Raw genomic sequence first — 14,467 nt, 5'->3', positions numbered from 1 at the left:
TATCTTGGGAAATCTGGTACAAACAGCCATGAACTCTGGGGACTGAGAGGAATTCCTGGGAGAATGAGACTAGGCTAAACGTTGAAAATTCAGCCCAGCTTCACAACAGATCTTGGCACCTGTCTAGTCTAGTGACCAGAGTTATTCTCTGACACTTGCCAACTGGATAGAAAGGCCTGCATGCCCCAAAGGCTATCCAGACACACCACAAGCCATATAATTGTTATAAGGATTATTGCCTAGCACATAGTAGGCCCTGGGTTTGATCTCCAGGACTGGAAAAAAAGACTAAGCATGCTTAACTTACCACAATAATGTAATTTCCAATTTTACTAAACATAAATAGTTGGGTGCTGGTGAGATGGGCCAGCAGATAAAGGCATTTGCTGCTAAGCCTGATAACCTGAGCTCAATCCCTGGCATCCACGTGATGAAGGAGAGGAAGACTCCTGAAGTTGTCCTCTGATGTCCACATACAGAGTGCAAGTGCATGTGCCCCGTGCATGGATCATGCGCGCGCGCGCGCACACACACACACACACACACACACACACACACACACACACACACACACACAGAATAATACATGTGCTATTTTAAAAAATAATTATTCAAAATTAAAATAGAAACTGGTCCTGTTTTCAGTTTTGCAGATTTTTTAATAAAGGAAAGGTGGGAGAGGAGGCGCTATATAAGTGAGGGTCAGAGTTTGGACCCTCACCACTCAGGTAGAAAGCCCATGTGGTCATACACACCTGTAGCCCAGCACGGAACTACAGTGGCCCGTGTGAAGACAAGAGGACTGCTGAGGCTCTAGACAAGGTTCAGTGGGAGACCCCGACCTGAAGGAGCTAAGGCATGCCTCTGCGTGCAGCTCTGCGTGCAGGCGCCTGCGTGCACATGTTTACATGCACCCTGAGTAGTCTGCACAAAGCCCTTAGTGCAATGTTAAGTCCTTGTATTCATTTCACGTTAAAAATTCATTGTCTAAGCCAGCAGTGGTGGCACACATCTTTAATTCCAGTACAAGGGAGTTCGAGGCCAGCCTGGTCTACAAAATGAGTCCAGGACAGCCAAGGCTACACAGAGAAACCCTGTCTTTAAAAAAAAAAAAATTCATTGTCTGACCCTAGCACAGTTATGCACATCTTTAATCCTAGAGGTAGACGGATCTCTGAGTTCAAGGCCAGCCTGGTCTACCTAGTTAGTGAGTCCCAGGCCAGCAAAAGCTATGTAGCAAACCCTGTCTCCAAACAAAAGCAAAAAAACCCCAAAACCCAAAAAACTGTTGTGCAGCTATCACTCCAGATAGATTCTTGACCAATGTATAATAATGTGAAATCATGCTTTCATTATTTGTAAATGGATTTCATTTATCATGCCAAAAATAACATTTGTTAATAACACCCCGGTTTCCTCAGACATATTTAGACACTAAAGCTTATGGTAAGTGATACAAGCGTTCCAAATTTTTAGGTTTTTGTTTGTTTTCGTTTCTTGAGATAGATTCTCACTCTGTAGCGTAGGCTGGCCACAAACTCCTGATTCTCTTGTCTCGGCTTTCCTAAAGTGCTGGGATTAGAGGTATGAGCCACCATGCCCTGCTCTCAAATTTGAATTTTTGATTGAAAGTTTGAATTTTTATTATTGGCCACAAATACTTGGCTGTTTTTTCTTGAAGTAATGGGCTTGTTCTGTTTGCTTGTTTGTTTGTTTGAGAAAATGTCTGTTAGTACTCATGTCTGGATAACAAAGACACTCTTTTAAGGTAAAACTGGTATTGCATGAAGAAAAAAGAACTTTCCCTTTGATCTGTTCATCCAGGAACATTAGTTACTTTACCTTAATGCTTCTTGGACCAAGCAGAAGTAGCTGTGTTAGTAAGGGAGCAAAGACCCCGAATTCAGTGGCCATTCCCAGCGTCCTGGACCTGGGCATTCCCCTGCCCTGGAGATGTGCACACTACAGCATGGGCTCCACACCAGCAAGCCCACTCTACAGAGACTCTGGTATCTCTTTCTTTCTTCCTTCCTTCCTTCCTTCCTTCCTTTCTTTTTCCTTTGGTTTTTCAGAGACAGGGTTTCTCTGTGTAGCCTTGGCAGTCCTGGACTCGCTTTGTAGACCAGCCTGGCCTTGAGCTCACACCTATCTGCCTGCCTCTGCCTCCTGAGTGCTGGGATTAAAGGTGTGCGCCACCACATCCAGCCGAGACTCTGTGGTTTCACTTGAAGAGGATAGCAATTATCTTGAAGTCTTTTTGGCAAAATAGAAAATCAGTGGAGCCACTAGAAATTTTTCTTCATATTTTGCTTAAGACTAAACCTATCCTCCAGAGGCTCTGGAGTTTAATCTCAGGTGAGTGGGACCAATTAGCTGCTGCCCAGGGACTCTGATAACAATAAAGCTTGGAGAACAGCAAGTTGAAAGCCTGGGTTTACCTATTCAAGGCGTAGGGGACCATGTTTGCCAGAATTTGAAAAAATAACAGGAGATTGCAGTCAGAAGGAACCCTTAGCCAAGAGCTTTTCTCAGCCATAGCATTGATTAAAAGGAATTGTAACATCTGGGAACGTTAACAGCTTGGCGGTAGTAATTTAGCTGGATTTCTGGACCCATACAGTAGAAAAAGAATTTGCTTCTGAAAGTTGTTCTCTGACCTTCACCCATGTGCCATTGTGTGCATGTACACACACATGCATGCATGTACTATATGTAATTTCAAATTTAAAGTTGGAAAGATGGCTTAGTGGTTATGAGCATGTACTGCTCTTGCAAAGGACCTGAGTGTCCATGTTGGGGTTGCTCACAACTGCCTATAACTTATACTCAATACCTCTGGCTTCCAAAAGCATCTGTAAACACACATACATATAATTAAATTTTTTTAATATTTTCAAAAATAAATGAAAATGTCAAGAGATAGTCAGCTATGGTGGCACACCTGTAGTCCTAGTACTCAGGAGGCTGGGGCAAGAAGATTGCGAGTTCAGCAGCAGCCTGCACCATGTAGTGATGACCCTGCGCTGCCTCTGCCTTTTCTTTTCTTTTTTTGTTTTTGTTTTTGTTTTCGAGACAGGATTTCGCTTTGTAGCCTTGGCTTTCCTAGACTCACTTTGAAGACCAGGCTGGCCTCACACTCACAGCGATCCACCTGCCTCTGCCTCCCAAGTGCTGAGATTAAAGGCGTGCACCACAATGCCCAGCCTTTGTTTTGATTTTCCAACACAGGGTTTCTCTGTGTAGCTAGTGTAGCTCTGGCTGTCCTGGAACTAACTGTAGACCAGGCTAGCCACCAACTTAGAGATTCATCTGCCTCTGCCTGCAGAGTGCTGGGATTAAACATGTGTCCTACCACTACCCCACCCCTCACCCCTGGCTATAAGACTGTTTCTTAAAAGAAGAAATAGAAAATCTCCTAGCCCCATGGTACATTGTATCCAGAGAAAGTCTCCAGAGCCTAGGGCTTTGGGGTTGGCCCTTCCAAACTGCATGGTCCTGAAAGCAGGATGTAAGTGTGCTAAAGAGAGCACTGAGGACAGCTAGTCCCTCATGTAGACTTGTTAGGAACAAAATAGCCAAAGGGCCTAGTTTATAAATTAAGTGCCGCCGGGCATGGTGGCGCACGCCTTTAATCCCAGCACTCGGGAGGCGGATCGCTGTGAGTTCGAGGCCAGCCTGGTCTACAAAGTGAGTCCAGGATGGCCAAGGCTACACAGAGAAACCTTGTCTCGAAAAACCAAAAAAAAAAAAAAAAAAAAAAATTAAGTGCCAACTGTCTTTATCCCTTTGCTAAGTGTTTTCCTACTGTTATTTAGACCTTTGGGCAACTCTGTGCAATACACACAGTGTCTGTGCTTCAGCAAAAGCTTAATTAGCGTTCCATGTCTGTTTTGTCCTTTATCAGGAAAGACAGCCTGCCCTATAGGGTGACTCTCATTAATGGTTAGTTTAATTTATGGCCTCACTTAGCTCTCGAGTCACATTATTTCCTTAGCTTGGAGCATCTTATTGTAATCCTTGAAGACTGCAGTCTCTCATCTTTCCATGTTTGAAATTGGAGCCATACAGGTGGAGGGGCAGGGTAGAGAGGTGAGGACCTGCTCTATAGGAAGCAGTACTTTCAAGGATGGTCTCACCAAGCTCCCTGCCAGCTATCATGGTATGAGGATGCTTCACAAATCTGATGAGTTAGCCTTGAGCCAGGCTTGGCTGTGCTGCGAGTTTGCACCCAATAGAAAGCACAAGATTAGCAAGGTGTGGTGGCGCATGCTTTTAATCCCAGCCTCAAGAAGGCAAGCGGACCTCTGAGTTTGAAGGCAGTCTGGTCTACACAGTGACCCCCCCCTTCCTCCCCCAGGACAGCCAGGACTACATAGAGGGCCATGTCTCAAAAACAAACAAACAAACAAACAAACAGGATATAACTGAAGTGCATGGCACAATGCATAGGTGGGCATAGGGGAGGGCGGTGATCAGAGAGGACCTCTGGTATTGTCTAGAGGATATGGGTTTATGCTGGGGCCTTTAAGGCCTGCTCAACTATTTGCAGGGAAATGGGAATGAAGGGCTCTTACATAGAAGATTCCCTTGGCAAAGGGAGGTGTAGGGAAGTGCAGCCTTTGTATTAGGGGACTTAAGCATTTGACTTCATGGGGTAAAGGCAGAGATTAATATGTCTAACAGAAGCCAGGCATGGTGGTGCACACCTTTAATCCCAGCACTCGGGAGGCAGAGGCAGGCAGATTGATGTGTGTTCGAGGCTAGCCTGGCCTACAAAGTAAGTCCAGGACAGCTAAGGCTACACAGAGAAACCTGTCTCGGGGGGTGGGGGCGAAGATCCTGTCAACCGCCAACCATTTCTCCCAAAAAAGATATCTCACAAGACACCTTGTATTCCTTGTATATGACATGGTCTGCATATAGTATTTAGTAGCCATTTATTGTTTTCTTAGTTCCTGCCATGGAATTAGTACCATTTGTTCAGCCAAGTATTATAAGCTTTGCATGGAGGAGGTTCTTCGTCACATTTCGTTCTCAAAACTGACCCCACAAATTAGGTCTTAATCCCATTTTAGACAAGCAGAGGGGTTAAGGGGCCTGGCCAGTATCACACAGCTCATAGATTATGGTAGCTCAGGGTGAGTACCAAATCCAGTATGCCCACTGCACCACAACTTTTCACAGTTACTTTTACTCTGGATACAAGCACATTGGTCCCATACTTAAAACTATAAGAATTCTGTGTTTGCTTTTGAGAGAAAGCATTTAAAAATTTTTATGTATATGAATAGTTTACCAGCATGTATAACTGTGTACCATGTACATGCCCAGTGTGAGCAGAGGCCTCTGGAAATGGAGTTAAGAGACTGTTGAGAGCTTCCATGTAGGTGCTGGGACTCAAACCCAAGTCCTCTGGAAGAATAGTCAGTGCTCTTAATCATTGTGCCACCTCTCCAGCCCTGAGAAGGTAACTTTTGTGCTGTGGGGTATACACTATGCACTTGAATTATTACTCAAAATCATATATTAGCCAGGAATGATGACACTTACATTTAGTTCCAGCGTCTAGGAGGCAGAGGCAGGTGGATCATTGAGTTCAAGGCCAACCTGACTTAAACAGTGAGTTCCAGGCCACCTCAGGGCTACATAAGCCCTGTCTCAAAACAAAACAAAAGAAAACAAAAATACAAAAAAAACCCTCTGTATATTATACTTTATAAACTGTATTAAAATGTTAAGTGCACATGCCCCTGGTTTTGATCTCTAGTACCAAGAGAAGGGGAAAAGATTGGTTTTAAAGGTGTTTTTACTTTTTTCAGACTTTTCTTTCTGGCCAGACTTGCTAACACATGTATATGCCCAAAATCCCAGCACTTAAGAGTAGATGGCAGGAAGGTGAGGAATTCAGAACCACCCTTTGCTATATAATGAGTTCAAAGACAGCCTGACCTTCATGAAACTCTGACTCAAAAACAAAATGAAGAAAACACCCAGTAACAAGCACCCCATGTAGTGACATCCAACCAATCACTAGCTCTGTGACCTTGGGCAACAAAGGCCTTTAGAACCCTTGTGTCCTAGTGAAGCAAGACCTGTGTGACCATCCATGGCGTTCTCATATGCCACTAGGGACAAAACCCTGCATGCTGGTGGCCTCCTCCTTCCTAGTGCAGTCATTGTAACACGGCTTTGAAAAACATCCTAAGTACTGTTCTCAAAAAGTTCCCCTTTGGGGCCTGTGAGATGGCTGAACAGCTCTAGGAGCTGTTGAGTTCAGCCCCCAGGACCCACACGGTGGAAGGAGGGAGAGTTTCCAGTAACTTGTACTCCAACCTCCACATGGATGCCCAAGTGTGTGCACACAGACAAACAGCAAATAAATACTTAAGTAAAATAAGAACGTCTTCCTTTGCCTTAATTTTGCTAACCTTCTCCATTAACCTTCCACACTTGGGAAATGACACAGATGAGTTCCGTTTACACTTAACATTAAGCAGACCCGCACTCTTTGAGACAGCCCCTTGGCAGAGTAGTTTGGCTGTGTCTCCTATAAATTCCAGTTGTCAAGTGTCTGTCTCTGGTGCTCTTTTCCATATTCTGTACACTTCTGTAAGTGTTCATTATACTGTTGGTGTTGCTTCTGGTTCCTTTCTTTTTTGAGAAACCAGGGACCCAGGGTAGCATGGTGACAACATGGCAGATTTAAGGACACTCTGGTCCCAACACTCTGAGAAGGTGGTGTCACATGAAACATTGACACCCTTACAAACACACTACCTAGTGGAGGGTAAAGTTGAAAGTCACCTGAGTTGTCTGTGGGAACAAACCACCCTACCTAGCGGCTTAAAGCAATACCATTCATTTACTGTTTCTCCTGAATCTGCTACTTGATGGGGTGTCACTGTAGCACTGAGCAGACCTGTCTGACTTCAGCTGGGCTCACTCCAGTCTGATCAGCTGACTGATGAGGGAGGAACAGTCCCATTTTTTCCAAGTCTCACAGTCAGGAGTCTGGCCATTCCCTCATGGTGTAGCAGAGGCACAAGATCATGCCAAGCCATCCATGCAAGGATACAAGGAGAAGTGCATACACGCTATTCAGATTGGTACTGCCTACATGTCTGCAACATCCTGTTGGCCCAAAGGAAGTGACAAGGCCATGTACAATGTCAGTGGAAGGAGACTAGAGTTGGAAAAAAGAGGAAAACCATTAATTGGGATTATAAATGTAAGTAGATTCCCAGTCAGAATCCCAATGTGAAAGGAAACCTTCAAACTGAAGTGATGGGGTCCGATCTGTCAAAGGGAGAAGCAGCAGGCCAAGTAACCATGGGGCCTGGGCTGTGGCTTGTAGCACTCTGCACAGCTCTAGAGTGAGGAGGAAGCAGAGATGTTAAATAACTTGCTCAAGGTTGCTGGCTGATTTGTGCTGAGGCTGAGAAGAGAGTGCATGTCCGTCTGACCCAGAGACCCGGTTTTTTCATCACCCCTACCCAAAAGAGCACCAGGAGCTGTCTCTTCCTGCTTGTTTACCATTTCTACAGACCCTTCTCTAAAACCCCACTGCAGTGCTGAAGGAATTGTTCATCTCTGGAAAATGCACATGTTCTTCCTAACTCTCCTTGGACAGAGAGTCCATTTTCCTTCCAGGTGAGGACTGGTGTGTAGCCTGCGTAGAGCTGTGGCCCTTCCTAGGCTCAACAGAGAGGGAAGAAGTGTTCTTTGCTGTTTGAGGCCATCTGAGCATGAGTCTTGGAGTCACTCACTGGCATTCAACCAATCACTAGCTCTGTGACCTTGGGCAACTCATTTAACTTCTTAAAATCTGTGTCATCTTTTAAAAATGGGAATAAGAACACCTTGTTTGCAGAGCTGTTACAAGGACTAAAACTAAATTACATTTATGAAGTGCCTATCCCAGTGCCTGGCACGTAATAAGTGGTATTACTAATGATGTTAGCATCATTTCTAAGGACAGCCTTCCCCCTCCTGGGAACCCTGTGTCTGTGTGTTGGACAGGTTCCCCCTACCTCCAGCCAGTCTGTGCAGACATGTTGCCTGCTGTGTCACCGCGAGCGCAAAGGCTGGGAAGAAGGCCCTTCACACAATGGACTGGTGTTGCAGGGTGAGAAGCTGCCCCCTGACTTCATGCCAAAGCTCGTCAAGAATCTCCTAGGCGAGATGCCTCTATGGGTCTGCCAGAGTTGCCGAAAGAGCATGGAGGAAGATGAAAGGCAGACAGGTCAAGAACATGCAGTGGCGGTAGGTAACAGCTGACAGGTGACCCCTGGATGCCAGGCTGCTTCCTCCCTGAGGAGGTCAAGCTGTTCCCCCTAGCCACAGGAGGCTCTGCCCAAGCTGCTCTGAGGAACCATCAGGCTGCACTTTGTATCTTCAAGTTAGGCTCAGGTTTGAGGGAAAAAGAGACAGGCCTACTAGTGGATGTAGATGGTCTGGATCCTGTCCCATCCCCGACCCTGACGCCTTCATCCCTGGGCCATTTGAAAGGCCAGCAGTATGATACACATAAGTTGGAGGTCAGGTGGGCCTCCATCAGAAGACATCGGCAATAGCTAGGAGCCTTGCAAGTCTGCCGTCTGTGAGTCATGTCAGCTGGGCTCCTCGCTTTTCCTTCCCCTATAGCCTGTCATTTACCCAGCATCAATTCAGTTTCAAGATTTCTTGCTTGGGGCTGGAAATGTAGCTCAGGGGTAGAATGTTTGTCTTGGGTGTACAAAAGTTTTGGCTTGATTCCTTAGTGCTGGGGTGGGGGTGGGGGGAGGCAGGGGCACCACCTGGGAGATGACTCAGTGGGAAGAAGCGTGAGGGTCTGAGCTTGAGTCGTCAGAGTCCACACAAAGCCAGGTGGGGTAATGCATGGCTGTAACCCCATGCTCCTGCAGTACACTGGGAGGCGGAGGCAGGACCGTCCCTGGAAGCTTACCTGATTACACAGTGCAAGCCAACAGGGTGGAAGGCAAGGACCTGAATCCAAGATCGCCCTCTGAGCTCTACTTGTACACCGTGGCACATAAGCACCTGCACTTACAGACATGCACAGATACGCATCATAAACAGAAGGAAGGTATGGTGGGACTCATCCTTAGTCCCAGTGCTTGGGAGGCAGAGGCAGGCAGGTCTCTGAATTTGAAGCCAGCCTTCTCTACCTAGTGAATTCCAGGACAACCAGGGCTCCATCGAGAGCCTTATTTCAAAAAATACCACAAAAAGCTGGAGAGATGGCTCAGAGGTTCAAGCACTGACTGCTCTTCCAAAGGACCCAGGTTCAAATCTTAGCACCCACATGGCAGCTCACAACTGTCTGTAACTCCAGTTCTAGAGGATACAACAACCTCACAAAGACGTACATGCAAGCAAAACACCAATGTACATAAAATAAAAATAAATTATTTTTAAAATTAAAAAAAATACAACATAATTGAAAGTCTGGGGCTAGAGAGATGACTTGGTGGTTAAGAGCACTGTCTGCCCTTCCAGAGCTCTGGAGTTTGGTTCTCGGCACTTTATGGTGGCTTATACCCTGCTGTTTCCGGCCCTAGGGGATTTGATGCTCTCTTCTTGCCTCTGTGTACTGTATGCATATGGTGTGCAGACATATTCAGACAAACACACATACACATAAAAATAAGGTCTCAAGAAATAAAAATAAAAGATAAACGAAAGGAAGGAGATAGAAAGAGGATGAGGGAGCCTGAGCGTTAAGCCACACTTCTAACGGACAGACCTTTCATCTCTGCAGTTCTTTTTTTTTTTTTTTTTTTTTTTTTTTTTTTTTTTTTATCTCTGCAGTTCTTTACACTTGAAAATGACCACGTTCATAGACAGCTCTGCCCTGGTACATGTTCTTTGTCCACTGTCCACACGGCCATGGAACTGCGAACACCATAGTCCTTCCCAGGGCGTGGCCTTTGTGTGTGACTCAGCTTGACCTATGCTTATTGTGCCTCAGTCATCACCTAAGGGCCTGATGGAACAGGTCAGCTCCACTGTTTGACCATAAGCCTTTTTCTTTCTCCTTTCCAGATTTCCTTGTCACATACATCCTGCAAATCACAGTCTTGTGGGGGTGACTCTCATTCATCCTCGTCCTCTTCTTCATCATCCTCATCTTCCTCCTCTTCCTGCCATGGGAACTCAGGGGACTGGGATCCCAGCTCGTTCCTGTCAGCACATAAGCTCTCAGGCCTCTGGAATTCCCCACACTCCAGCGGGGCTGTGCCAGGCGGCTCGCTTGGGAGTCCTGGTGAGTCTTCAAGCTTTGGAAAGTACTGGGCCCCCTTCTATGTAGCTAGCTGTTTGCCTTTCTACTTTGGCCTGGTCAGTGAGGAATTTGGTTATTAAAATAAGTAAGCATGAACTTGTTCTGATGGCAACAGGGACAACCTAGACCTTGACTATTTCTGGAAGACGTTCTGCAAGACTGAAGTTACAAAATACTGCCCATGGAGGAAACTTTGCCCTCGTAGTTGTCCTATACTGAGGAACAAGTAGCCTGGGAAAGTCTTTAGGGAAGTGAGTCTTAGATCCTGGACACCAACCTGGGCCGCCTCTCCTTCCTCGGCCTCCCTGGACCTCTTTTTGTCTACCCAAAGGAGAGGTGTACAACACTGTGTTTACCCCACGAGAGACCGGCAGGTTGGCAGACTACAGGAATCTCCCATAAACTGCCAATGCTCAGGACCAGAGGGAAAGCCTTTGGAGTATTAATGCTGGACTTGTAATGGAGGGTGGAGCTCTTCAAATGGTGCTGTCCTCAAATATGTGAACTGACTTCATAATCCATTATCTTGGTCCATGAGCTGAAGAGTTTTCAGAGCTTTTTCCTACTTCAGTCAGAAGTCTGGAGCCTTAGGAGTCAAGCACACCTTGACTGCTCTGGTCCATGTGACCCAGAGGCAGATCCCAAGGTTGCTTCCTATGATTGCCTTTCTCAGCCTAAGGAATGCCCAAGAATGAAGGACTCAGAGAAACTGTAGGGGCATCCGCTATTCATGCAGCAGCTCGGTTGTAGCTTCCCTGGGCTTGGGTTGCTCAAGCCCCGCCCAACAGAGCTCCTACCCACACACTCTTCAGGGTGCCTTGTGCTGAGAGGCTATGCCCTCTGGCCACAGTAAACAGGAAGATGTGGCAGTGAGCCTTCCAGGTCTGACCCATCTTTTTCCCCTCCACCTACAGGTGAGGCTTTCCCTGTCTCGGAGCACCACCAGCACTCAGACCTCACTGCTCCCCCTAACAGCCCCACCGGCCACCCACCCCACCCAGCATCTCTGATTCCTTCTCACCCTGGCTCCTTCAGCTCGCCGTCCCACCCACACCTGCCGCCCACCACCCCAGCAGCACCTTTCCCTGCCCAGGCTTCAGAGTGCCCTGTGGCTGCTGCCACTGCTACCCACCCCCCAGGGCCATGTCAGAGCCCCCATTTGCCCTCCACCAGCATGCCACTCCTGAAGATGCCTCCACCATTCTCAGGGTGCAGCCACCCCTGCAGCGGGCACTGCGGTGGGCCTCTCCTCCCACCACCGAGCTCTCAGCCACTCCCTAGCACTCACAGGTAAGTGAGTGGCGTGAAGGGCACCACTCCATGCTCGCTGGAGCTTAAGAGTTTGGAAAACTTGCCAAGAACACTGTTGGGATGGAAGTCACAATGTAGAGACTGGGCTGGAAGAAGTGGCTGTGTATTTAGAGCACAGTCTTAGCATGCACATGTTTGATCCTCAGCACCAAAAATAAATAAGTTCTAAACTAAGGGGTTTTTCATTGTTTTCCCAATTATAATTTTTTTAAAGCTTAGAACAATTCAGATATAAAAAAAGAAAAGAGTCTTCACAACCTAAAGAAAAACTTCCAGCACTGTGGCCTGTTTTCTTCAAGATACTTCTGGATGTAAATGACAGCATTTGGTCTATATTTGATAAACATTTTATAATAGCAATTTTTAATTTTCATTTTGAGATTGGATCTTGCTATGTAACCCAAGCTAGCCTTCTAACTGTGGTCCTCTTGGCGTAGCTGCCTCCTACTGGGATTACAAGTGTTTTTACCCCCTCTGACCTGTGTAGCAACACTTCTTAAATATCATGTTCATTTCTCTAATTAAAACTCCTTTTAAAACTTAAGTATCCAGCCAGGTGCAGTGGCACACACCTTTATTTAATCCCAGCACACAGGGAGGCAGAGGTGGTCTGAACGCTGTGAGTTCGAGGCCGGCCTGGTCTACAAAGTGAGTCCAGAACAGCCAAGGCTACACGGAGAAACTTTGTCTTGGAGAAGCAACAACAAAACCCCTTAAGTATCCTACATCCTACTGTATACCTGTAGCGTAATTTTATGTTCTCCCATTCCTGGACATTGAGGCATTGCCAATGGTTTTGCTTTTGCTTTTGTAGCCCTGGCTGTCCTGGAACTTGCTCTGTAGACTGGGCTAGCCTCCAACTCAGATCCACCTGCCTCTGCCTCCAGTGCTGGGATTAGGGTGGATTATCACACCTGCTCATTCCCAATGTTTTAACTAAGAGAACTAGTCTTGTGACAGGCCTGTATTTGAATAGATCTGGGCTGTTTAGAGCCCTAGAGAAGCTCTGTGGCTCTGCTAGCCTGTATTTGAAAGGATATGTGCTGAAGGCAGGTGTTTTGTAGGTTGGCACTGTCTGTTGTGTATCTGTATTCCTCAGTCTGAGGTCTCAGCACTCTGCTGCCACCACTCGACTTGTCTCATGTCTTTCACATGGTGTTGATGATGCCAGTACAGACTTGGGTCTTGCAGTTTTCATTAAGTAGTACTGTGTTCCCGTGTTTTATTCTTCATACTCAATATTTGGGGCTGGAGAATATTAGTAGTTCATTTTGCTGGTCTCCAGTTGCAGAACATTTAGGTCATTCCATCATTTTTGCATTATAATCAACATCTAAAGATGTCCTGGCCTGCCAGGTGGTGACAGCCCATGCCTTTAATCCCAGCACTTGGGAAGCAGAGGCAGATTATTGTGAGTTCAAGTCCAGCCTGGTCTACAGAGTGAGTGCAAGGTTACAGAGAGCCAAGGTTACAGAGAGACCCTGTCTTGGGGGGGAAAAAAAAGTCCTGACCTAAAGCTTTTTCCTTTTTTTTTTTTTGTTTTTGTTTTTGTTTTTGTTTTCGAGACAAGGTTTCTCTGTGTAGCCATGGCTGTCCTAGACTCACTCTGTAGATCAGGCTGACTTTGAACTCACAGATATCCACCTGCCTCTGCCTCCCAAGTGCTGGGATCGCAAGGGTACACCACCACACCCAGCTAGCCTGTTTCCTTCTTACCTTGGGGAAGTATCGTTTATAAGTTTCCCAAGTCATTGCTAGAGTCTAGGCGCAGAATGTAAATGAAGGAAGGATGACCTCTGTGCACAGGGAGCCTGTGGGACAGAGCAGTCAAATGCTCTGAGCCTGTGTCTCCACAGCTACTAAGTGGGGAGAATGGCTCTGGTTCTTACAGGACTTCAGGGATGGCTAGCTGTCATGCTGAGCATGGGTTCTGGATCCAAGCAAGAGTAGCTCTTGTGGTCTGTGGCCCCAGGAGATGCATCTGCATTTCCTTATCACAGAGCTCTTGATGCAGGAGCTCTGCTGACACAGATACAAGCAAGACTCAAGTGTGTTGTGAGGACCCTGGGAAAGTAGAAGAAACAGTGTTGTCTTTGGTCATTTGAGGCTTTACCGGAGGAGCCCAATGCCCATGAGTCAGTTCAGATTCCTGTTTACTGAGCACTTGCTGGTCAGGGTTGCCGTGTTGTCTGGTGAGACTCCAGAAGGCAGGTGGCACACTGCCTAGTTTTAAACAACAATGATGAACAGCCTGTGATTACATGGCTTGATAAAACAGCAAGCTAGAGAGGTATCCACACAGTGCCCTCAGAGAGGGGCATGTGGGAAGCTTGCACAGGGTCAGTGTTTGCACTTGCAATGCCAAGAGGCAGCGGGGACTCTTACCAGGCTCTGCTCTTTACAAGAGGCACTGACATGGCAGGAAAAGGGCAGTTGGAATGGTGGCTGGGGACTGGGGGACTTTTCTAGGCTCCTGCTGTATTCTCTGCCTACACCACCCACTCTCACCTCTGGGCCCTTCTCCCTTGCAGCAGGGACCCTGGGTGCAAGGGGCACAAATTTGCACACAGTGGCCTGGCCTGTGAGGCAGATGAGGGTCTGGGCGAGGAAGAGGATAGCAGCTCTGAGCGCAGCTCTTGCACCTCGTCCTCCACCCACCCACGCGATGGGAAGTTCTGTGACTGCTGCTACTGTGAGTTCTTCGGCCACAATGCGGTGAGTGAGCCTGCCTGGGCAGAGAGGGCTGGGCAGCCAGGGGGCAGAGGACAGAGCCCTGGCTCACGGCAGTGACTGCCATACTGGGACCCGGAGTCCTTGCACCTAAGTCTGCTTGCTTCAGCCTAGAGGCACATTTGTGAGGTTGGGACTTCTTAA

The 14,467-nt window shown here is 47.0% G+C and overlaps 1 protein-coding gene across 6 annotated transcripts in view; it reads left to right on the top strand.

The window, feature by feature from the left end:
* Fam193b (family with sequence similarity 193 member B) overlaps nt 1–14,467 on the top strand; it is a 33,063-nt gene that overhangs the window by 7,934 nt on the left and 10,662 nt on the right. For 4 of the 6 annotated variants that reach the window (XM_051172014.1, XM_051172027.1, XM_051172017.1 and 1 more), the window contains 4 exons: nt 8,020–8,262; nt 10,045–10,264; nt 11,197–11,572; nt 14,125–14,308. The exons of 1 other annotated variant lie outside the window; for it this stretch is intronic. In XM_051172014.1, the coding sequence (XP_051027971.1) occupies nt 8,020–8,262; nt 10,045–10,264; nt 11,197–11,572; nt 14,125–14,308 (1,023 nt within the window). The remainder of the gene's footprint in view (nt 1–8,019; nt 8,263–10,044; nt 10,265–11,196; nt 11,573–14,124; nt 14,309–14,467) is intronic. One more of the 6 variants, XM_051172032.1, reaches the window with a different exon arrangement.

This window comes from Acomys russatus, chromosome 3 (assembly GCF_903995435.1).
Source record: "Acomys russatus chromosome 3, mAcoRus1.1, whole genome shotgun sequence".
Taxonomy (NCBI): domain Eukaryota; kingdom Metazoa; phylum Chordata; class Mammalia; order Rodentia; family Muridae; genus Acomys; species Acomys russatus.
Note: the sequence above shows the minus strand (reverse complement) of the source record. Positions and strands in the feature narration are given on the sequence as shown.